The 22,968-nt window shown below is 44.3% G+C and overlaps 1 protein-coding gene across 4 annotated transcripts in view; it reads left to right on the top strand.

The window, feature by feature from the left end:
• The window catches only part of SASH1 (SAM and SH3 domain containing 1), a 283,962-nt gene that overhangs the window by 65,215 nt on the left and 195,779 nt on the right, over nt 1–22,968 (top strand). For 2 of the 4 annotated variants that reach the window (XM_074397301.1, XM_074397300.1), the window contains exon 1: nt 8,181–8,963. The exons of 1 other annotated variant lie outside the window; for it this stretch is intronic. In XM_074397301.1, the coding sequence (XP_074253402.1) occupies nt 8,814–8,963 (150 nt within the window). In that variant the 5' untranslated portion in view covers nt 8,181–8,813. Of the gene's footprint in view, nt 1–8,180; nt 8,964–22,968 lie in introns of those variants that run through there. One more of the 4 variants, XM_039467435.2, reaches the window with a different exon arrangement.

The raw sequence follows: 22,968 nt of genomic DNA, 5'->3' as shown, positions 1-22,968 counted from the left end.
AGACTGCCAGGTGCGGTGGCTCACGCCTGCAATCCCAGCACTTTGGGAGGTCGAGGTGGGTGAATCGCCTGAAGCTGGGAGTTTGAGACCAGTCTGACCAACATGGTAACACCTCCGTCTTTACTAAAAATACAAAATTAGGTAGGCATGGTGGCCTGTAATCCCAGCTAACTGGGAGACTGAGGCAGGAGAATTGCTTGACCATGGAGGCGGAGGTTGTGGTGAACCGAGATCTTGCCATTGCACTCCAGCCTGGGTAACAACAGCAAAACTCCGTCTCAAAAAAAAAAAAAAAAAATTAGCTGGGCTTGGTGGCATGCACCTGTAATCCCAGCTACTCAAGAGGCTGAGGCAGGAGAATCCCTTGAACCCAGGAGGCAAAAGTTGCAGTGAGCCAAGATCGTGCCACTGCACTCCGGGGTGGGCAACAGAGCAATACTCCGTCCCTAAATAAATAAATAAATGCAAATAAAAACAATCTACTGGTGTAGATTTTTAATATACTGTATTCCACTATAAAACTTTATATTTCCTTAGCTCCTGTTCCTTACTCTGCATGGGCTTTCAAATTTGAACACTAGGCACTATCCTCTGGGGAACTTGTTAAAAAACAGATTACTTGCTTCAGCACAAGGAATTCAAGACCAGCCTGGGCAACCTAGGGACACCCTGTGTCTACAAAAAATAATTTAAAAAAAAATTAGCCAGGCATGGTGGTGCATTCCTGTAGTTCCAGCTACTTGAGAGGCTGAGGTGGGAGGATCCCTTGGGCCCAGGTGTTCATGCCACTGCATTCCAGACTGGGTGACAGAGGGAGACCTTGTCTCAAACAAACAAACAAACAAAAAACCAAAAAAGAAATTGTTGGCCCCACTCCCAGAGTGTCTCAGTACAAAGCTTGAAGTAGAGTCTGGAAATTTGCATTTCTAACAAGTTCCTTGGTGATGCTAATGACTGAGTTGTGGGATGTGTATTTTGAGAAGCACTGCTCTAGATAAAAATATCTAGAATTGATGGCAATGTGGTCTCCCGTAGTGGTAATGGAGGTAAAGAGAAGTGAATGACTTTGACCTAGTTTAAGACTTCTAGGCCAGGCATGGTGGCTCACTCTGGTAATCCCAGTACTTTCACTGAGGTCAGGAGTTTGAGACCAACAGGGTGAAAGCCTGTCTCTACTAAAAATACAAAAATTAGCCGAGCATGGTGGCACATGTCTGTAATCTCAGCTACTGGGGAGGTTGAGGCATGAGAATCACTTGAACCTGGGAGGCGGAGGTTGCAGTGAGACGAGATTGCACCACTGAACCCCAGCCTGGGCGACAGAGCAACACTCTGTCCCCCGCGCCAAAAAAAAAAAGAATTAGAATCAGCAAGGCTCATCTGTAGTTTAGATTGCAGTGATGGTGAGGGAATGGGAGGGATGAAGCTGGTAGTTTGAATAAATGAATGGTTATAATCAAAGACTGAAACAAGAAAGAAGCAGAGAGGGAAGGTTGGATCACCGTGGGAAATCATAAGTTCCATTTGGGGAACGTTAAAGTTTCACTGAAATACTTGTGAAACTCAAGCTCAATGATTGGCAGAGAGTAGGTTTTCCATAAATGATGACAATGATTGTTACTGCTGCTATTACTGCCTTTACTATGAAAACTGCAGTGTCCTAATCACCCCGCCCCACCAGACGTAAACTCCCAACTCCATTACTCAGCAACTGCATTTCAGAGCTACAGTTGACTCCTCTGTATGATCACAGAGACTTAGGTATGAACAAGGAAATTTCCTATTTATACATGTAGCCTTACTGGATAAGTGGTAGACCAAGGAGAAGCAAAAAGAGGGTAAAAAGAGAAAGGTTATAATGATGAATTGTAATTCATCAAGGTGCCTGTGTCATCACAGATAACCTCACAACTGTATTAAATAGGTGAAATTTTTCCCATTTCACAGATAAGATAAATAACTCTCCCAATGTCTTATAGAAACTTGACTAAAAATTGAAACCTAGCTCTGTCTTGACCTCATTACATGTGTGCTTTCTATTACGAAACTGTATCATTTTTTTTTTTTTTTTGAGACGGAGTCTTGCTGTTGTTGCCCAGGCTGGAGTGCAGTGGTGCAATCTCGGCTCACTGCAACCTCTGCCTCCCCTGTTCAAGAGATTCTCCTGCCTCAGCCTCCCCAGTAGCTGCGATTACAGGTGCCCGCCATGATGCCCAGCTAATTTTTTTTTTTTTTTTTGTATTTTTAATGGAAACGGGGTATCACCATGTTGACCAGGCTGGTCTTGAACTCCTGACCTCAGGTGATCCGCCCACCTCGGCCTCCCAAAGTGCTAGGATTACAGGCAGGAGCCACTGAGCCTTGAAACTGTATCTTTACTGCTGCTAAAGAGGTAAATAGAGGCACAATAAACATTTTTAAAGAGTTTATTTGAACAAACAACATTTCATGGACTTGACAGCTCTAAACCAGAAGTCGTTCAGGAATGCCACCAAAGGAATCTAGGGGGAGGCTTTTATAGGATGGACACAGAAGAAAGCAAAGAAAACATTTGATTGGATACAATTACACAGTTACCTTATTTTATTTTATTTTTTTTTTGAGATGGAGTTTCGCTCTTGTTGCCCAGGCTGGAGTGCAATGGCGCGATCTTGGCTCACTGCAACCTCCGCCACCTGGGCTCAGGCAATTCTCATGCCTCAGCCTCCTGAGTAGCTGGGATTACAGGCACGCGCCACCATGCCCAGCTAGTTTTTTGTATTTTTAGTAGAGACGGGGTTTCACCATGTTGACCAGGATGGTCTCGATCTCTCGACCTCGTGATCCACCCGCCTCGGCCTCCCAAAGTGCTGGGATTACAGGCTTGAGCCACCGCGCCCGGCCCACAGTTACCTTATTTGATGAATCTGCTATGAAAGTCCCTAGTTGCCGGGTGCGGCGTCCCAGCAACTCGGGATGCTGAGGTGGGAGGATCGTTTGAGCCCAGGAGTTCTGGGCTGTAGTGCGATATGCCAATTGGGTGTCCGAAGTAAGTTCAGCATCAATATAGTGACCTCCTGGGAGCGGGGGACCACCAGGTTGCCTAAGGAGGGGTGAACGGGCCCAGGTCGGAAACAGAGCAGGTCAAAACTCCGGTGCTGATCAGTAGTGGGATCAGGCCTGTGAACAGCCACAACACAGAGAGACCCTGTTTCTCCAAAAAAAAAAAAAAGAAAAGAAAAAGAAAAAGAAAAAAGAAAAGAAAAGAAAAAGAAACTTCCTCGTTATCAAAGTTTTTTGGCTACTTCTGGTTGGCTGAGCTTAAGTTCTCTTTAAGTTCTGTTTTTCTGTAATACAGACATTTATAAGAATTCACCCAAATTGAGTTTTCCCTATATTTGCACATCAAGACAGGTTGAGTTCACTTATGAGGTCTGACTGGTTTTGTCTCTCAGGGATTCTTCAGGCCTCCTCTCTATTTTAGGGTACTTTAACCCTGTCCAGCAGTAAATTAGTTACATTTCTTATATTGACATAATGACCTAAACAGGCTGCACCTATACTCTAAATACCCCACAACTTCTAGACTAGTGGCTTTTAAACTTTTGTAATTCTGGCCCACAGTAAGAACAAGTTTTTTGTTTTGTTTTGTTTGAGATAGAGTCTCGCCCTGTTGTCAGGCTGGAGTGAAATGGTGCAATCTCGGCTCCCTGCCACCTCCACCTCCTGGACTCAAGTGATCCTTGTACCTCAGCCTCCCAAGTAGCTGGGACCACAGGTGCCTGCCACTACACTCAGCTAATTTTTCTATTTTTTTTTTTTTTTTTTTGAGATGAGTCTTGCTTTTGTCCTCGAGGCTGGAGTGCAATGGTGTGGTCTCGGCTCACTGAACCCTCTGCCTCCTGCGTTCAAGCAATTCTCCTGCCTCAGCCTCCGGAGTAGCTGGGATTACAGGTGCCCACCACCATACCCAGCTAATTTTTGTATTTTTAGTAGGGATGAGCTTTCACCATGTTGGCCAGGCTGGTCTCAAACTCCTGACCTCAGGTGATCCGCCTGCCTCGGCCTCCCAAAGTGCTGGGATTACAGGCATGAACCAGGGACAGGGGTGGTAAAAAAAGAAAAAAAAAAGAAAAAAAAATATATATATAAATATTAAAAAAAAAAAAAAAAAAAAAAAGAGGCATGAACCACTGTGTCTGGACCTAAGAACAAGTTTTTACAAAGCAAGCCAGTGTAACTATTTGTCTGAGTGTGTGTATATATGTATATATACACTTATGTGTGCAACAATGTGATGGAGACGAATTTTCAATAAATAACACTGAGATTGCTGCATCGTCAGTATTCTCAATGAATGCATTGCGATAGTTTTCAATCATTTGTGACAATAAATGTTTATTATGAGCCACAGAATTGATTATATAATTAACTTTTGGGTCTCTACAGGAAGTCTAGAAAAATCTTCTTCTGGCTGGGCGCAGTGGCTCACGCCTGTAATCCCAGCACTTTGGGAGGCTGGGGCAGGCAGATCACAAGGTCAGGAGTTCAAGACCAGTCAACATAGTGAAACCCCAACTCTACTAAAAATACAAAAATTAGCCAGGTGTAGTGGCACATACCTGTAGTCCCAGCTACTCAGGAGGCTGAGGCAGGAGAATCACTTGAACCTAGGAGGCAGAGGTTGCAGTGAGCTGAGATTATGCCACTCCAGCCTGGGTGACAGAGCAAGACTCTGTCTCCAAAAAAAAAAAAAAAAAAAAAAAAAAGAGAAAGAGAGAGGGAAATAAAAAGCCCCTGAAGGAACTTTTAGAAGAAAGGAGTGATATTAAGTAAAACAGAAAAGAGTTAATCTTGGGAGCAGTAATCAGATTATGTTGAGTTAACACATGGAAATTGATATGTAAAGAGTAGCTGGGACTATCGGTGCCTGCTGCCATGCCCAGCTAATGTTTGTATTTTTAGTAAAGACAGGGTTTCACCATGTCGGCCAGGCGGCCCTCAAACTCCTGAACTCAGGTGATCCTTCTGCCTTGGCCTCCCAAAGTGCTGGGATTATAGGTATGAGCAACCATGCCCAACCTAAAAGTTCACATTCTATTCACAGGCATCAATATCTCTGAAAACATTATCTAGTTTCCCTATCCATTGATTAAGAAGCACCTGGAAAAAAGCTTAAATATCTAGAATAGGTTGATTTCTCTAAGAGCCAAAATGCTGGCTAAAGTTATATATATATATATATATATATATATATATATATATATATATATATATGTGTGTGTGTGTGTGTGTGTGTGTGTGTGTGTATGTGTGTATACAAATATATATATGTTTTGTTTGTTTCTTTGTTTTTTAAGATGGAGTGTTGCTCTGTCGCCCAGGCTAGAGTGCAGGGGGCCAATCTTAGCTCACTGCAACCTCCACTTTCCAGGTTCAAGTGATTCTCTTACCTCAGCCTCCCAAGTAGCTGGGACTACAGGTGCATGCCACCACACCTGGCTAAGTTTTTTGTTTTGTTTTGTTTTTCTTTTTTGCGACGGAGTCTTGCTGGTCATCTAGACTAGAGTGCAGTAGCTCAATCTCAGCTTACTGCAATCTCAGCAGTAAGGTTGAAGCTATTCTCCTGCCTCAGCCTCCTGTAGTGAGACTCCTGCCTCAGTCTCACCTGTAGTGAGACTACAGGTGTGTGCCAGCATGCCAGGCTAATTTTTTGTATTTTTTTGGTGTTTTTTTTTTTGAGACGGAGTTTCACTCTTGTTACCCAGGCTGGAGTGCAATGGCGCGATCTCGGCTCACCACAACCTCCGCCTCCTGGGTTCAGGCAATTCTCCTGCCTCAGCCTCCTGGGTAGCTGGGATTACAGGCACACGCCACCATGCCCATCTAATGTTTTGTATTTTTAGTAGAGACGGCGTTTCACCATGTTGACCAGGATGGTCTCGATCTCTTGACCTTGTGATCCACCTGCCTCGGCCTCCCAAAGTGCTGGGATTACAGGCTTGAGCCACCGCACCCGGCCAATTTTTTGTATTTTTAGTAGAGATGGGGTTGCATCATGTTGGCCAGGCTGGTCTTGAACTCCTGGCCTCAAGTGATCTGCCTGCCTTGGTCTCCCAAAGTGCTGAGATTACATCCATGAGCCACCACACCTGGCCAGTTGATGCATGTATGTGTTGTCACTAAACTGTATGTGTCTTTTGATGACCCTGAAACATACTATAACCTGTGAAGAAGCAGGTGGCAATTAGTGCGGTGTTGCCTCATCTTGGATGGGGAAACTGTAGCACCAGGTCAAATGCTTTGCCCTAGGTCATCTGATGAGTCAAGAAGAAAATAATTCTGAATTGGTGCTGGAGAGTCAGCCTTCATCCAAACTCTAGCCCCCACTGCCTGGCTTGCCTGACTCCCTGCTGGGTCATTTGCTGGAAAGTATGCAGAGAACAGGCTGCCCCTTGGAAACAGCACAGTCCTCTGCATTTTCTTTCTTTCTTTTTTTTAATAAGAAGATGGGGTTTCACTATGATGGCCAGGCTGGTCTTGAACTCCCAACCTTAGGTGATGCACCCACCTCGGCCTCCCAAAGTGCTAGGATTACAGGCTTGAGCCACCGCGCCCGGCCTCTTTTTTTTTTTTTTTTTTGAGGCAGAGTCTTCCTCTGTCACCCAGGCTGGAGTGCAGTGGCAGGATCTCACTGCAACCTTTGCCTCCTGAGTTCAAGCAATTCTTGTGCCTGGAGTGCAGTGGCAGGATCTCACTGCAACCTCTGCCTCCTGGGTTCAAGCAATTCTTGTGCCTCAGCCTCCTGAGTAGCTGGGATTACAGGCATGCCCCAACACTCTTGCTTATTTTATTTTATTTTTTGTAGAGAGGGAAGGGGGTGGTTGTGTTGACCACGCTGGTCTCAAATCGTGGCCTCACGTGATTCACTCGCCTCGGCCTCTCAAAAGTGCTGGGATTACTGGCGCGAGCCACTGCACCCGCCAAAAACACACAAAATTTATCAGGGATTGGGCTTATAAATTTAGTTACGCCGGGCACGGTGGTTTAAGCCTGTAATCCCAGCACTTCGGGAGGCTGAGGCGGGTGGATCACGAGGTCGAGAGATCGAGACCATCCTGGTCAACATGGTGAAACCCCGTCTCTACTAAAAATACAAAAAATTAGCTGGGCTTGGTGGCGCGTGCCTGTAATCCCAGCTACTCAGGAGGCTGAGGCAGGAGAATTGCCTGAACCCGGGAGGCGGAGGTTGCGGTGAGCCGAGATCGCGCCATTGCACTCCAGCCTGGGTAACCAGAGCGAAACTCCGTCTCAAAAAATTAAAATAAATAAATAAATAAATAAATTTAGTTACGTTTGAAAATATTTTTACATTTTTAACTTTCCTGTAAGGACTATTCACCCATTGCATTGATTGGTGCTCCTACCACTTAATGCTTTAGCAAGGGGAATTCAAGGACATGCTCTTATCTCCTTTCTTTTAAGTGGGCTCAGAAGGAAAAACAAAACAAAACAAAAGCCACAAGCAACAAGAAACGAGGAAAACATGCAAGGGCTCTCTCCCTGGGGCATCTCACTTGTTTTTCTTTTTTTTTAAACCCCGAGGCCGATCCATCACCAGATCGAATGTGACCTGCGTTGTCACTTTCCAAGGAAAATTCTGAGTGGTTTTGAAAGACAGAATCACAAAAGGGAAAATCACCTCTCCAGCGCGAGTTCCCTTGAAAAACAAGTCCTGGAGCTTCCCCTTGGAAAAACACATACCGGGCCCCACGTGTGTGTAGGCTGAGTGGCGGCTACACGACCATTTGAATTTAGTTTTGAAAATAGCCTTTCCCTGTGTCCTTACTGTAAAGGAGTAATTAAGACCCAAAGCGCATTTCCCCTAATTAGCCGAAAGCCCTAGCAATGCATGGCATTGTAGGCACTCAGGAGCCAAAATGCCCCCACTCATAAAAAAATGATCCAAACAATGGCTCGTGCCCAAGTTTTCACACTCCTTTTGCAGAGAAATCTTGGCTGGCAGAGGCAGGGTTGTAATTCCTTGGGTCGCTTGACTTCACGAGGGGCGAGGCGGGGGTTGTAACGACACGGACTACTTGTGAAGCCTTCGGGCGGGAGTCGCTTAAAGATTAACTTTGTCGGGTTTCTGTGACCAAAAAGCGTTTCCCCGTGAACAGCGTGATTGCAAACTTGTGCGGGCCGGAGACCGCGGCGCGGCTGCTCTTTCAACAGGCGATTTGTTCTCCTGTCCGAGGCTCATTTCCATGCAAAGAGCCTGACATCAGAGCACCTTTTGTTGCTAAACGCTTTCTTTAGCCTCGAGGGGAGAGAGTCATGTGGAGCTGGAAGAGCTCATTTTGAAGAGAGGGGTCCCGGGGAGCTCCCTCCGAGATCCAGAGCGCCGCGGTCACCCCTGCAGGGTCCTGCCCGGACTTGTTGCAAGGAAACAGTCCCGTGCCTTCGTTAGCTGGTCCCCGTCACAGGAAGAAACGCCTCTGCCGTGGGTTTAATTGCTCCGGGGCTGAGCGAATTCCCCGCCGTAGAACTCAGTGGTGCGGACTTTGCCTCCTGCTACCCTGTTGCTGCGCCGAGCGGGGTGGGAAAGTTTCTGGAGTTGTCAGTCGCACAGCCCGCGGCCACCTAGAGCAGAGGTGCGGGCGCCTGCGAGGGGCCCCCGCGGGGTGGCCGGGGCCGCCGGGGCATGAGGCGCGGGGGCGCGGCTCGGTGACGCCGCGGGCGGGCGGGGACCCGGCATCGGGCAGGCAGCGCGCGGGTGCGGGGCGAGGGCGCCGCGGGGACCCAGTCGCACGGCCCGCGCGCGGGACACGGCCATGGAGGACGCGGGAGCAGCTGGCCCAGGGCCCGAGCCGGAGGCCGAGCCCGAGCCCGAGCCCGCGCCGGAGCCGGAACCGGAGCCCGAGCCCGGCGCTGGCACGTCCGAGGCGTTCTCCCGACTCTGGACCGACGTGATGGGCATCCTGGTGAGTTACCTGGGGAGGGGGCGGCGCAGGAAGCGCGGTTCGCGGCTGTCCCTCCGAAGCCGGGGGCTGCCTTCTCGTCCACCCACTGGGCAGCCCACTCGGCAGAGGCGTCCTTCTCTGGCTCTGGTTCTTTGGGGTGGGGGGTTGGGGGGTGGTTAAATATACACGGTATAGAGTTTCCAACCCTAGTTAAAAAATAACCAGTCACAGGTCCCCTCAAAAGGTATTTTTTAAACGATCGGGCGTGATATTTCACAGTTTACTCTGGGACACCTGCTGAGATGTTGGTGTGGAAAAGGCGAGAAAGAGGCCTTCAAAGAGTAGATGTAAATAAATATGGGTTGATGCTGCATGAGGGAAAAGGCTGATGTTACTGATGTTTATCTCTTCACCATTTGTTGTGTGACCATGAGAGGGAAAACAAACATTTCCTTACTTTGAACTGCCAAAATGTTCGCCGACTGTTTGCAGTTTTTCTGTTTGTGCAGTTACAAGATATATATATATATATTTATATGTTTCCGGCTAAAACAATAGGACTTATTTTGCTAAGTCTGTGCTGTCATGTATTTTGAATGTCCAGTGACTAAAACCGCCCATGGATTTGGCATAGTTTCTGGGAAGTAGTTCATCTGTATGGAGGATGAAGTTTTAACCTGCTCAGTTGAATACCTTGGGGAATTAATAGATGCTTTGGCGAAGCTCTGGTTATGCAGGTAGACTGGAATCGGATGGGTAAGGGTTATTACTGTCAGACATCTTTTTTTTTTTTTTTTTTTTTGAGACGGAGTTTCGCTCTTGTTACCCAGGCTGGAGTGCAATGGCGCGATCTCGGCTCACCGCAACCTCCGCCTCCTGGGTTCAGGCAATTCTCCTGCCTCAGCCTCCTGAGTAGCTGGGATTACAGGCACGCACCACCGTGCCCAGCTAATTTTTTTGTACTTTTAGTAGAGACGGGGTTTCACCATGTTGACCAGGATGGTCTCGATCTCTTGACCTCGTGATCCACCCGCCTCGGCCTCCCAAAGTGCTGGGATTACAGGCTCGAGCCACCGCGCCCGGCACCTGTCAGACATCTTAATCCACACATAGAAGACAACTTCAGTTTAAAGACTTGGAAGTTGCCAGAAGTGCAGATTATCGGAAAAGGCTCTGGATTTGTTTTTTTTTTTTTTTTTTAATTTCTTTTTCTTTGTTAAAGACGGAGTCTCACTCTGTCTCCCAGACTGAAGTGCCCTGGTGCAATCTCTGCTCACTGCAACCTCCGCCTCCCAGGTTCAAGCAGTTCTCCTGCCTCAGCCTCCCCAGTAGCTAGGACTACAGGTGCACGCCCCCACGGCCGGCTAATTTTTGTGTTTTTAGTAGAGACGGGGTTTCACCTTGTTGTCCAGGATGGTCTCCATCTCCTGACCTCGTGATCCGCCCGGCTCCGCCTCCCAAAGTGCTGGGGTTACAGGTGTGAGCCACCGTGTTTGGCTGAGATCTTGTATTTTTCCAATGGGAAGAGATGGGGTGAAGGAAGTTCTTTGGGAATGATAAACTGTGTACAGTTTTTAGCACAGTGATTAAACTCTTGGGCTTTGAAGTTATATGAGGTCAAATATCAGCCCTCCAACTGACTGTTTACATGATCTCGGCCAAGTTATTCAACTTCTCTGATCCTCAGTTTCATCACCTGAAAGTTGAAGAAAAGAAGACTTGCTTCTTGGGGTTTCTGAGATTTAGCTGGGTTGACGTTTGCATCACATGCTCAGCAGACGGTCTACCTTATAGTAGAGACTCAGTAAATGTAGCTCTCTTTCAGGTTGTTTGTTTCCTGCAAACAGTCTTGTGTCTCTTCATTCTAGACATCCATTTTCCAGTGATCATTGGTATTTATGATTCTTACTATACAGAGAACCAGGGAGGGTTGGTTAAAGATTTCTATCTTCGGGCCAGGAGTGATGGCTCACCCCTGTAATCCAAGCACTTTGGAGGCCAAGGCGGGCGGATCACCTGAGGTTGGGAGTTCAAGACTAGCCTGACCAACATGGTGATGACACCCTGTCTCTACTAAAAAAATTAAAAAGTTAGCCAGGCATGGTGGCTTGTGCCTGTAATTCCAGCTACTCGGGAGGCTGAGGCATGAGAATCTCTTGAACCCGGGAAGCGGAGGTTACAGCAGCAAGCCAAGATTGTACCATTCTAGCCTGGGTGATGAGAGCGAAACTCTTGTTTTAAAAAAAAAAAAAAAAAGTTTATTTTCTCTTCTTGCTCTCCAGTATTTAAAAGTGTATATAAATATGCATACAATGTACATTTACATACTATGTGTAATATATGTATATATCTAAATTTAATATATATTTTAGATTTAAATGTTTTATTTTTGCATTTTTCTGAACTTTACAGATGAATATGATCCTTCACTGAAGTTCCAGAAAACCCAATAGACATTTTAAAGTTGTGGTGATAGACTGTTGTTGTTGTTTTTGTTGTTTTGAGACAGAATTTCACTCTTGTTGCCCAGGCTGGAGTGCAATGGTTTGATCTCAGCTCACAGCAACCTCCACCTCCTGGCTTCAAGCAATTCTCCTGCCTTAGCCTCCTGAGTAGCTGGGATTACAGGCATGTGCTACCACGACTGGCTAATTTTGTATTTTTAGTAGAGATGGGGTTTCTCCATGTTGGTCAGTCTGGTCTCAAACTCCTGACCTCAGGTGATCCTCCCGCCTCAGCCTCCCAAAGTGCTGGGATTACAGGGTGAGCTACCGCGCCTGGCCATAGACTGTTTTAAAATTATCTTATTTCTTGCCTAAATCCAGCTCTAAGTCCTCAGTCACTGAGGAAATTGGTTTGTTAATATCCCATTGTATCCCTTACTCTAGGGCGTTGGGCTGAGGGTGGAGGGGGTCAGGGGCCTGCAGAAATAAAAGTTGGGCTGAAGGTACTTTTGGGGAAGAGGGTTGGCAGGTGGCATTTTCTGCAGATTTGCTTTCCCTTCCCTGGCAGATTCCAGCACTGTTGGGTCAGAATGTTCTTTGGCTGAGTTAAAAGATGGGGTGGGGTTTCAGAAGCTCAAACCTGCTATTGAAAGGGCAGATGCAGGAGCAAAGAAAATCTGTACTTCTGCTAATCATTCAGTGTCAGGCTGGGAGGAATGTAAACCTTTTCCCAGACATCTTGTATCTGCTCATGTTTTTCTCTTGTTTATCTGGGGTAAACGGGCATGGAGATTGTTTCTTAGTAAAATTCAAGGAAGGCATGGCTTACTGATGCTTTGTAGAGTCCTGTGGGGAGACATCAGGCTAAAAGGGAGGGAAAGCTGTCATCCAAGTGTTTATAAAAACTGCATCTTTGGGGAAACACACCAAGACACAAAATTGACAGTTTATTCTCGATGAAACAAAAGACATAATTTCCTTCCCTTTTTATTTAAAATATAAAAATTTGAAGTCATCTTATCAGTCTAGACAGGTGAAGTGACTTGGCCAGTGGCCTATACCTTGTTAGTGACAATGGTAGACCTGTCTCCAGTCGCTGGCCCCACCAGTAGGGATCCTGCTGTCATGAGGCTCTGCAGTTAACTGTCTCAGATGAACTCAGTAGAAATGTAATTCAGTACATTTAGAAATCCTGTGTGTTTTAGGTAAAATGTGATTTGTAAGATTCTTCTTCCACACTGAACTTGAAGAGGAGAGGCGGGGTAGTGGGGAAAGTATACATCTGAACGTTTTTCTTAACAGATTTCAGGCACAATTCTACTTTACTTTTTCAGATTCTTTTAATTGTGGAAATCAAACCACACAGCCTATCAGTGCTGTGTGTGGAAACTTGACAAAACTCACAGCTTAGTAGGTAAAACCCTTTTTAGGTGAATGAGCACTACCTTACTGAGCAGTTGTCCTCCAGGGATTTTGTTGGTTACAACCCAGTGAAAGTATTGCCCCAGAGTCATAGATCTTCGTAAATACAGGATGGTTGTTTGAGTTCATTAGGACACATTTTGCATTTAGATTAATTCAGTCCATGCACAGTTAAGCACCAAATAGTTGCTTTCAGATGATTGTTAACAAAGTGCTTATTTAGAAAAGAAATAATAGTATAATTTACAGCATGAAAATGAGCAGTGCTAGAATAAATAAATGCTAATAAGTGAATATATAAATGGCTATAGAATTAAGAGAAAATAAGCTTGCAAAAAAGAAAAAAAATTTACTAGATTGTGAGTGCCTGGAGGGCAGGGTCAGTGTCTTACTCATTTTTCTATCTCCAGTACGCCTGACTTAAGTGGATGCTGAGAACAAGGCTTTGTTGAATGAAAAAGGGGAGGGGAGGAAGTGTGTATTTCTTAAATGCAAGAGTCACATCAAAACATTGTTCTGTCAAGACTCATGTGCCTGCTATAATATGATGGGGTGTGTTTATAAAGACGTGAATAAATTCTGCTGTGGCTGAAACTACATTTTGGGCAGTTTCATCAGGCAAATTAAAATCCTGGTGCTTCCACTGGAAACTGTAATGGTAAACTGCAACATGTTTGTAAGCCCTGAGCTCTTAAACCTTGGCGTTCTTGTGAAATGTGCCATTCTGTCCGCTAACACTACGACATGTAGTTACTCCAGATTTTCAAAGCATTTCACCGTTCCCTGTGACCTGCGTAGACAGATGTGCAAAACCGAGTTAGAATCCTGTGGAATTTTACTCGTTTTTCTTTACTCCGTAGTTGGCACACACAGCATTCCTTTTTTTTTTGGTAGGGGAGGGTAGTTGTTTTCAAGAGCAGGAATTGCTAAGGTTGGTAGATACGGTTAGGTGTGGTAGATCCTTTTTCCAGGACTGATTTAGCCATTTGGTAAATCGTGATGGTTCCTCAGCTTCTGCCTCCAGGATTTGAGGCCTTCTAAGGCGAAGCCCAGCCTTTAAATCTACTTGCGGACTGGGAAGGGGGTTAATAAGCGCCCATTGTTTGCAGGATCCCGCAAGATGCACCTCCCCCAAACCTGAAATTTCCTCTGTTTTGCTCTGTTACTAGAATTTACACCCATTTCCCAGCATGCCTAGAAAGTGTCCATTGTGTAGAGATACTGCGAACCTTCCCCTACTCTGATTCCTGTGAAAGCTGCAGAAAACCAGGCATCAGTCCACAGAACTGTTATCTTCATTCTATCTTACTGTTTACTCCACTCCTAAAAAATTAACAAGAAAACCCCTAAAACAAGCAAAAACGCGTCCCTCCTTTCCTTTGTTGTTTTAGGCCGAGTGTGGGTGAGGGGGAGATGTTAGTGAGAACCTGAGGGGGCTTTTAAAATGCTAACTCCTTTGAAAGCAGTTAATTTACATGTTCTCTTGGGAGGTGTCTTGAGTTGTGCCTATCAGCTAATGACTTAATTTTACGGCTTAGAATTTCAGAGTCAAGCCCATTTCAAATATTCTGACTTCATCTCAATTTTATGATGTTCCTTTTAGCCAGCTGAAGAAAGCCTTGTGGACTTTCTCCATGGAGAAGTTGCAGGGTTATGTAGGGGAAGGGACTGAGGCGCCCCCGGAAATAACTCCCTCAACTCTCGTTTGAAGAGGAGGGTTTGGAGGGCTTCTGGGTGTGAAGACTTGCTCCAGAAAACAGAGGGGGCAGAACTCAGGCATCTGGATGTTCACTTCTTTGCCAAAGACTAAGTCAGTGGTTTTAATACTTTTATTTATTTTATTTATTTTATTTATTTTTAAGAAGTCTCGCTCTGTCTGTCAGGCTGAAGGCTGGAGTGCAGTGGTGTGATCTTGCTCACAGCAACCTCTGGCTCTTGGGTTCAAGGGGTTCTCCTGCCTCAGCCTCCCAAGTAGCTGGGATTACAGGCACTCGCCACCACACCTGGCTGATTTTTGTATTTTTAGTGGAGTCAGGGTTTAGGCTGTTCTACAATCCCTGTCCACAAGTGATCCACCCACCTCAGCCTCCCAAAGTGCTGGAATTACAGGTGTGAGCCACTTTGGTAGGCGATGGCTTGGTGGTGAGGTTGAAGGAAGGGGATTACTTTAGTGATCCAGGCAGGGATGATGAGAGCCCCTCACGTCATTACCTGCTCTCCGGCTTCCTGAGGCCCCACACTTCGTGCACTGTCTAAAGTCATCAGGACTGCTCCGTGGTAACTTTGTCTTGATAATTCTTTTATACTCAAGAATGGGCTGAGTTAATGCAAGACATTTTAGAGATGTTGTATGTCTTGTGATTTTCTTTCTTCCTAAAGGAAAAAATGACCAGGCATAGTGCCTCATGCTTATAATCCCACCACTTTGGGAGCCCAAGGCTAGAGGATCGCTTGAGGCCAAGAGTTCCAGACCAGCCTGGGTAACATAGCGAGACTTCATCTGTAATTCTTCTTAAATAGGAAAAAAGTATCTATCCATGTATATATGTACAAATATCTATGTACCTGTCTCTCTATAATGATAGAATGTGGTTCCTTAAAAGGGGGAATTATTATTTGTAGCGACATGCGCACCACTAAAAGATCTTTAAATCTTTCTTTTAAAACCTAATTGCAGAGTACAGAAAATAGTGGGAAATATGTAGTCAATGCAGATTGATTCATTGCAAATCCATAGCTCAATTTTATAAATGATTTCAGAGGAAAACCTGTCATTTATCTAAAGTATCTTTTTGTGTGTGTGTGTGGTGGATTTTCACTCTGTTGCCTAGGCGGAAGTGCAGTGGCGTGATCTCAGCTCATTGCAACCTCTGCCTCCCAGGTTCAAGTGGTTCTCCCACCTCAGCCTCGTGAGAAGCTGGAATTACAGGCTTGTGCCACCACATCCAGCTAATTTTTGTATTTTTAGTAGAGTCGGGGTTTCACCATGTTGGCCAGTCTGGTCTCTAACTCCTGACCTCAAATGATCCGTCCACCTCTTGCCTCCCAAAGTGATGGGATTACAGGTGTGAGCCACCACACCCAACCTGTATCCTTTTTAAGAGTGCTGTGGTGCTACCTGATTGCTTCCTGCTTAAGACTTGACTGTCATAATCCTGCTGTAATAGATGATGTGCTTATTCATGGTTGATACACATTCTTGTCATTAGTAAAAATGAAATTGGTCTCAAAAGAGTGACTATAAATGGATAGAGACTGGCTCTCACAATCAGTGATATCATTTAATACCTATGAGTACATACTAAGACTATAAGAATTAACTAAACCTTCAGACTAATTTTGAGATAAAACATATTTTTGTGACTACATAAATTGTCATTTTTCAAGTGATATGTTCATTTATTTATTAATTGACTTTTGTAACAAGACCTGAAAATGGTACGTCTGCTCACCACTAGCTTTGCTCCTAGCCAGATGTCCAATATTCCTTCTTTTGTTCTCTGAAGTGTTTCACTGGGCAGCATTAATTCTTTATGAGGAGAGACGCCTCATAGAGATAACCTATCCTGTACCTTTCCTGGCATGCCAAGTCACGTAATACAGACATCTCCATCCTGGAGACTGGGTACCCAGGCATTATGGTAACTCCAAGACTCAGAAGACAAATGCTTGAGAAAGGGCTGGTTTTTCCTTTCTGTAATAGTAGTTTTTTCTTTTCTGAAAGGCTCTTCTATGGCTTTCAGCTTTCCAAGATGATTGGTGAAAACAGAAATATGTTTGTATTTATGTTTGCTCTTCAGACTAAGGTTCTCTGTGTTCACAGAGATACATCGCAGTTCTTCTTGGCTGTCTGATGCAAATTATATTCATGGTTGATTTTGATGTTTCATTCACTATTTGCTAGTTACGTTTTACAGCAAGTAGTGAGTGAGGAAGTTTCCACGTGTCCACCCATCTCTGCCTGATTGTGGCTTCATTCTTTCTCTTGCATGATGGTAGTAAGAGAGAAAATAAATGCATTATGAGAATCACACAAATTTTAAGGGCCACCGAGGAGCAGAATTAAAAAATCTTGGGATATACCCTGAGTCCTAGTTACCTTTTTTTATTTGAACTGCCCTTAATCTAGTAGGGCCTAGTTTTCTTTAAAATTTATCCTAAGCACTCTTGATTTTGTTGACTTTAATAATAATTTTGCATTGGTCTTGCTATTAGCCAACAGGTTTTTTAACCTAAAGCTAAAACATGTTTATGTGTTTTTTTGTGTGCTTTACAAATACAGTGTTTCAATATTAAATTATTTGTAGAGGAAAGGAATATTCTAGTTCGAGAATATGCATCTTTGCTATACAAGTTTGTCTTTGTTTTCTCTTTCTTTCTTTCTTTCTTTCTTTCTTTCTTTCTTTCTTTCTTTCTTTCTTTTCTTTTCTTTTCTTTTCTTTTCTTTTCTTTCTTTTTTTTTTTTTTTTGAGGCAGAGTCTCTCGTTGCCCAGGCTGGAGTGCAATGGTGAGATCTCAACTCACCGCAACCTCCACCTCCCAAGTTCAAGCAAGTCTCCTGCCTCTGCCTCCCCAGTAGCTGAGATTACAGGCATGCACCACCATGCCTGGCCAATTTTTGTATTTTTAGTAGAGATGGGGTTTCTCCATGTTGGTCAGGTTGATCTTGAACCTCAGATGTCTACTGCTCCTGGCTGTTTTCATAGAATTTTAAAGACTTGCCTTTTAAAATAAACCAACAACTTTGTGACATTCCCTGTTTGGAAATGCCTGGTCTTTAAAAGAAAAGTTTTGAAAGTGAAGAGTAACAACCTTAATCTGTGAGTTGAAACATTTAGAAACAATCAAACCAAAGTTAACTGAACATCTCTAAGAAAACTGAAAGGTAGAATAGTCAAGTAGTTAAGAGCAAATAAACTACAGCATTTTAGATTGTTTGAGTTCAAATTGTGGCTTCTACCCTTACTGGACATGTGACCTGGGTGAGTTATTTAATTATTATGTGCCTCAGTTTTCTTATCTGTAGAATGAAGTTGACAGCCACCCACATCACTGGGTCTTTATGAAGATGATTTAAATAACGAGAAGAAAGGTTGGGTGTGATGGCTTATGCCTGTAGTCCCAGCACTTTGGGAGGCTGAGGTGGTAGATCACCTGAGGTCAGGAGTTTGAGCATCCTGGCCAACATGGTGAAACCCCATCTCTACCAAAAATACAAAAATTAACCAGGCATAGTGGTGGGCGCCTGTAATCCTAGCTACTTGGGAGGCTAAAGCAGGAGAATCGCTTGAACCCAGGAGGTGGAGGTTGCAGTGAGCCAAGATCACGCCACTATATTCCAGCCTGGGAGACAGAGCTAGACTTTGTCTCTATAAATAAATACATAAATAATGATAACTGCAAATGATATATGATGAGCAGTTCATAAATGTGAGTTATTGGCGGGTGCAGTGGCTCATGCCTGTAATCCCAGCACTTTGGGAGGCCAAGGCAGTAGAATTGCTTGAGGCCAGGAGTTGAAGACTGGCTTGAGAAATACAGAAAGACCACACCTCGGCTGGGCCTGGCGGCTCACACCTGTCATCCCAGCACTTTGGGAGGCTGAGGTGGGCGGATAACAAGGTCAAGTGATCGAGACCATCCTCGCCAACATGTTGAAACTCCGTCTCTACTAAAAATACAAAAATTAGCTGGGCGTTGTGGCACGTACCTATAGTCCCAGCTACTTGGGAGGCTGAGGCAGGAGAATTGCTTGAACCCGGGAGGTGGAGGTTGCAGTGAGCCGAGACTGCCCCACTGCCCCACTGCCCCACTGCACTCCAGCCTGGCGCCTGGCGATGGCAATGGAACAAGAGACTCTGTCTCAGAGAGAGAGAGAGAGAGAGAGAGAGAGAGAGAGAGAGAGAGATCACACCTCTACAAAAAAAAAAAAAAAAAGTTAACCAGGCATGCATCTGTAGACTCAGCTACTTGGGAGGCTGAGGCAGGAGGATTTCTTGAGCCCATGAGGTCGAGCCTGCAGTGAGCTGTGGTGGCACCATTGCACTCCAGCCTTGGTGATGGAGCAAGACACTGTGTCAAAATAAAACAAAACAAAACAAAAATGAAAGACAAAAAGAAAGAAAATGTGAATGCTTTTGAATACCCAGAATTTTCTGAAAGCAAGAAAATGCTTGTAATAAAAATATATTTTCAGCCGGGCGCGGTGGCTCAAGCCTGTAATCCCAGCACTTTGGGAGGCCGAGGCGGGTGGATCACGAGGTCGAGAGATCGAGACCATCCTGGTCAACATTGTGAAACCCCGTCTCTACTAAAAGTCCAAAAAATTAGCTGGGCATGGTGGCACGTGCCTGTAATCCCAGCTACTCAGGAGGCTGAGGCAGGAGAATTACCTGAGCCCAGGAGGTGGAGGTTGCGGTGAGCCGAGATCGCGCCATTGCACTCCAGCCTGGGTAACAAGGGCGAAACTCCGTCTCAAGAAAAAAATTTTCAATTTAAATGGTATCTGCATTGCTATTTTTAGTTTTTTTAAATGTGTCTAAGTGACATAGTAATATAAGAGAGCTTTTGAATAGTTTACTTATTTAGAAACGTGTAAAATATTAAAACATCCACTTAACTAATGATTTCATTTTTTGTATGATGGATTCAAGAATGTACTAAATCGATTTTTTAATCCTGATTTTTTGTTTCATTTTTGTTTGTTGTGTAAACTATTCAGTTAGCAGCTAGTTTTGTGAGGGCTACGTATCATTCATTCTGTATCTTTGAGCTTTAATTAGGAGTCTTAGCGGGGCCGGGCGCGGTGGCTCAAGCCTGTAATCCCAGCACTTTGGGAGGCCGAGGCGGGTGGATCACAAGGTCGAGAGATCGAGACCATCCTGGTCAACATGGTGAAACCCCCGTCTCTACTAAAAATACAAAAAATTAGCTGGGCATGGTGGTCCGTGCCTGTAATCCCAGCTACTCAGGAGGCTGGGGCAGGAGAATTGCCTGAACCTGGGAGGCGGAGGTTGCGGTGAGCCGAGATCGCGCCATTGCACTCCAGCCTGGGTAACAAGAGCGAAACTCCGTCTCAAAAAAAAAAAAAAAAAAAAAAAAATTAGGAGTCTTAGGTTTCCAGTCAAGAATTTACAAAGCCAACGTGTCATGATAGCCCCACCAGACTTAGGAAAAACTTGACCACGCATTTCATGTGAATATGGCAGAAGTAGGACTCATTATGGTTTGAGGAAGAACTGTAAGCCTGAAATAAATAAACTTGTCACATTATTATTATTATTATTATTATTATTATTATTATTATTTTGCTCCGAGACGGAGTCTTGCTGTGCCGCCCAGGCTGGAGTGCAGTGGTGTGATTTCAGCTCATTGCAATCTCCACCTCACGGGTTCAAACTATTCTACTGCCTCAGCCTCCTGAGTACCTGAGATTAGGGGTATGTGCCACCACATCCAGCTGATTTTTGTATTTTTAGTAGAGAGGGGATTTCACCATCTTGGCCAGGCTCGTCTTGAATTCTTGACCTCATGATTCACCCACCTTAGCCTCACAAAGTGTTGGGATTACAGGCATGAGCCACTGTGCCTGGCCAAACTTGTCACTTATATAAATTTTTATTTTGGGATAATTTTTTTATGAACCTAAAGAGAGCTACAGGAATTTGAAATCTTTGGGAAAGTCTGTAAAGACCATAAACGTTTATTCTGAAAAGGTAAAACATTTTTTCTTTTATTTTTCTTTATTTTTTTTAGAGACGAGGTTTCACCAGGTTGGCCAGGTTGGTCTCGAACTCCTGACCTCAGGTGATCCATCCCCTCCCACAGTGCTGGGATTACAGGCATGAGCCACATCGCCTGGCCCCAACATTTTGTTTTAAGGCTCATTTTATTGTGAATTATAGTTTTTAAAAAAACTTTGTAAGAATGTATGGCATTAAGACATTAGTCTACTGGGGTATGGTCATTACTGCCTTCTTCAATGTGTTGATGTAACTCACCTAACATGTGGTGCCCAGGTGGTGATTTACTGGCAGAGCCTCATAACACTGATGTGTAGTAGCAATTTGCCTTGATTAGAACATTATGAAACTGAGACTTCATGATGAACATTAAATAGGTGTCAAATGATTCATAAATGATATGTAGGGGATGTAGTAAAATTTTCATGATGTAACTTTAGCATTGGCAAACAACTGGCTCCTTTTTCAACAGAACAAAATGTCAGCTAGTAACCCCACATTAATATCTTATATCAAGAACTCGTTGGCTTGTCATGCCCCTGAGTGGCTGCATATTCTGAGTTTGCATCTTTAGAAAGCAGGATGCTTTCTATAGTGGAAGAGCTTCCATAGAGATCAGGAGGGGGAGACAAATAGAATGAACACATTCTTTAAACGTCAAGAGAAGGTTACCAGGTCACATCCCTTAATCTATGAAGTGCTGATCTAGAGATTAGAATGACCATATTTACATGGGTATAATTTCTTGTACTTCATATGTACTTTTACATATATTAATTGGTTTTATTATATTTAATACAGGTTTAAAACAATTTTCAGTAGTTTTTGGGGAACAGGTCAGGTGGTATTTGGTTGCATAGATAAGTTCTTTAGTGATAATTTCTGAGATTCAGGAACTGACTTGAGCAGTGTACATTGTACTCAATGTGTAGTCTCTTATACCTCACCCTCTTCTACCCATTCCGTTAAGTCCCCAAAGTATATTGTATCATTCTTTTTTTTTTTTTTTTTTTTTGAGAAGGAGCCTTGCTCTGTCACTCAGGCTGGAATGCAGTGGCAAATCTTGATTTACTGCAGTGATTCTACTGCCTCAGCCTCCTGGGTAGCTGGGATTACAGGCGTGCGCCACCATGCCTGGCTAATTTTTGTATTTTTGGCAGAGATGGGGTTTTGCCATGTTGGCCAGTCTGGTCTTGAACTCCTGAACTCAGGTGATCCGCCTGCCTCAGCCTCCCAAAGTGCTGGGATTACAGGCATGAGTCACCGTGCCTGTCCCATTGTATCACTCTTATGCCTTTGCATCCTCATAGCTTAGCTCCCACTTATGAGTGAGAACGTATGATGTTTGGTCTGCCATTCTTGAGTTGACTTCACTTAGAATAATGGTCTGACTCCAGTCAGGTTGCTTTGAATGCCACTAATTCACTGCTTTTTATGATTGAATAGTGTCCCATGATCTAAATATACCACATTTCTTTATCCACTTGTTGATTGATGGGCATTTGGGCTAGTTTTATATTTTTGCAGTTGTGAATGGCACTGCTACATACCTGCATGTACAAGTGTCTTTTTATTTATTTTATTTTTTATTTATTTATTTATTTATTTATTTTTTGAGACGGAGTTTCGCTCTTGTTGCCCAGGCTGGAGTGCAATGGCGCGATCTCGGCTCACCGCAACCTCCGCCTCCTGGGTTCAGGCAATTCTCCTGCCTCAGCCTCCTGAGTAGCTGGGATTACAGGCACACGCCACCATGGCCAGGTGATTTTTAGTATTTTTAGTAGAGACGGGGTTTCACCATGTTGACCAGGATGGTCTCGATCTCTTGACCTCGTGATCCACCCGCCTCGGCCTCCCAAAGTGCTGGGATTACAGGCTTGAGCCACCGCGCCCGGCCAAGTGTCTTTTTAATACAGTGACTTCTTTTCCTTTGGGTAGATACCCAGTAGTGGGATTGCTGGATCAAATGGTAGATTTACTTTTAGCTCTTTAAGGAATCTCCACACGGTTTTCCATGGTGGCTGTGCGAGTTTACATTCCCACCAGCAGTGTAAAAGTGTTCCCTTTTCACCATATGCACACACCCACATCTATTAATTTTTTGATTTTTTTGATTATGGCCATTCTTGCAGGAGTAAGGTGGTATCACATTGTGGTTTTGATTTGCATTTCCCTGATAATTAGTGATGTTGATAATTAGTGATGTTTCATTTGTTTGTTGGCCATTTGTATATCTCCTTTTGAGAATTGTCGACTCATGTCCTTAGCCCACTTTTTGATGGGATTGTTTGTTTTTTTTTTTTTTTTTCTTGCTGATTTGTTTGAGTTCCTTGTAGATTCTGGATAATATTTCCTTGTTGGGTGCATAGTTTGCAAAATTTTTCTTCTACTCTGTGGGTTGTCTGTTGACTCTGCTGA

The sequence above is a fragment of the Saimiri boliviensis genome, chromosome 4, assembly GCF_048565385.1.
Source record: "Saimiri boliviensis isolate mSaiBol1 chromosome 4, mSaiBol1.pri, whole genome shotgun sequence".
Lineage (NCBI taxonomy): Eukaryota > Metazoa > Chordata > Mammalia > Primates > Cebidae > Saimiri > Saimiri boliviensis.
This window is presented reverse-complemented; position numbering and strand designations above follow the sequence as displayed.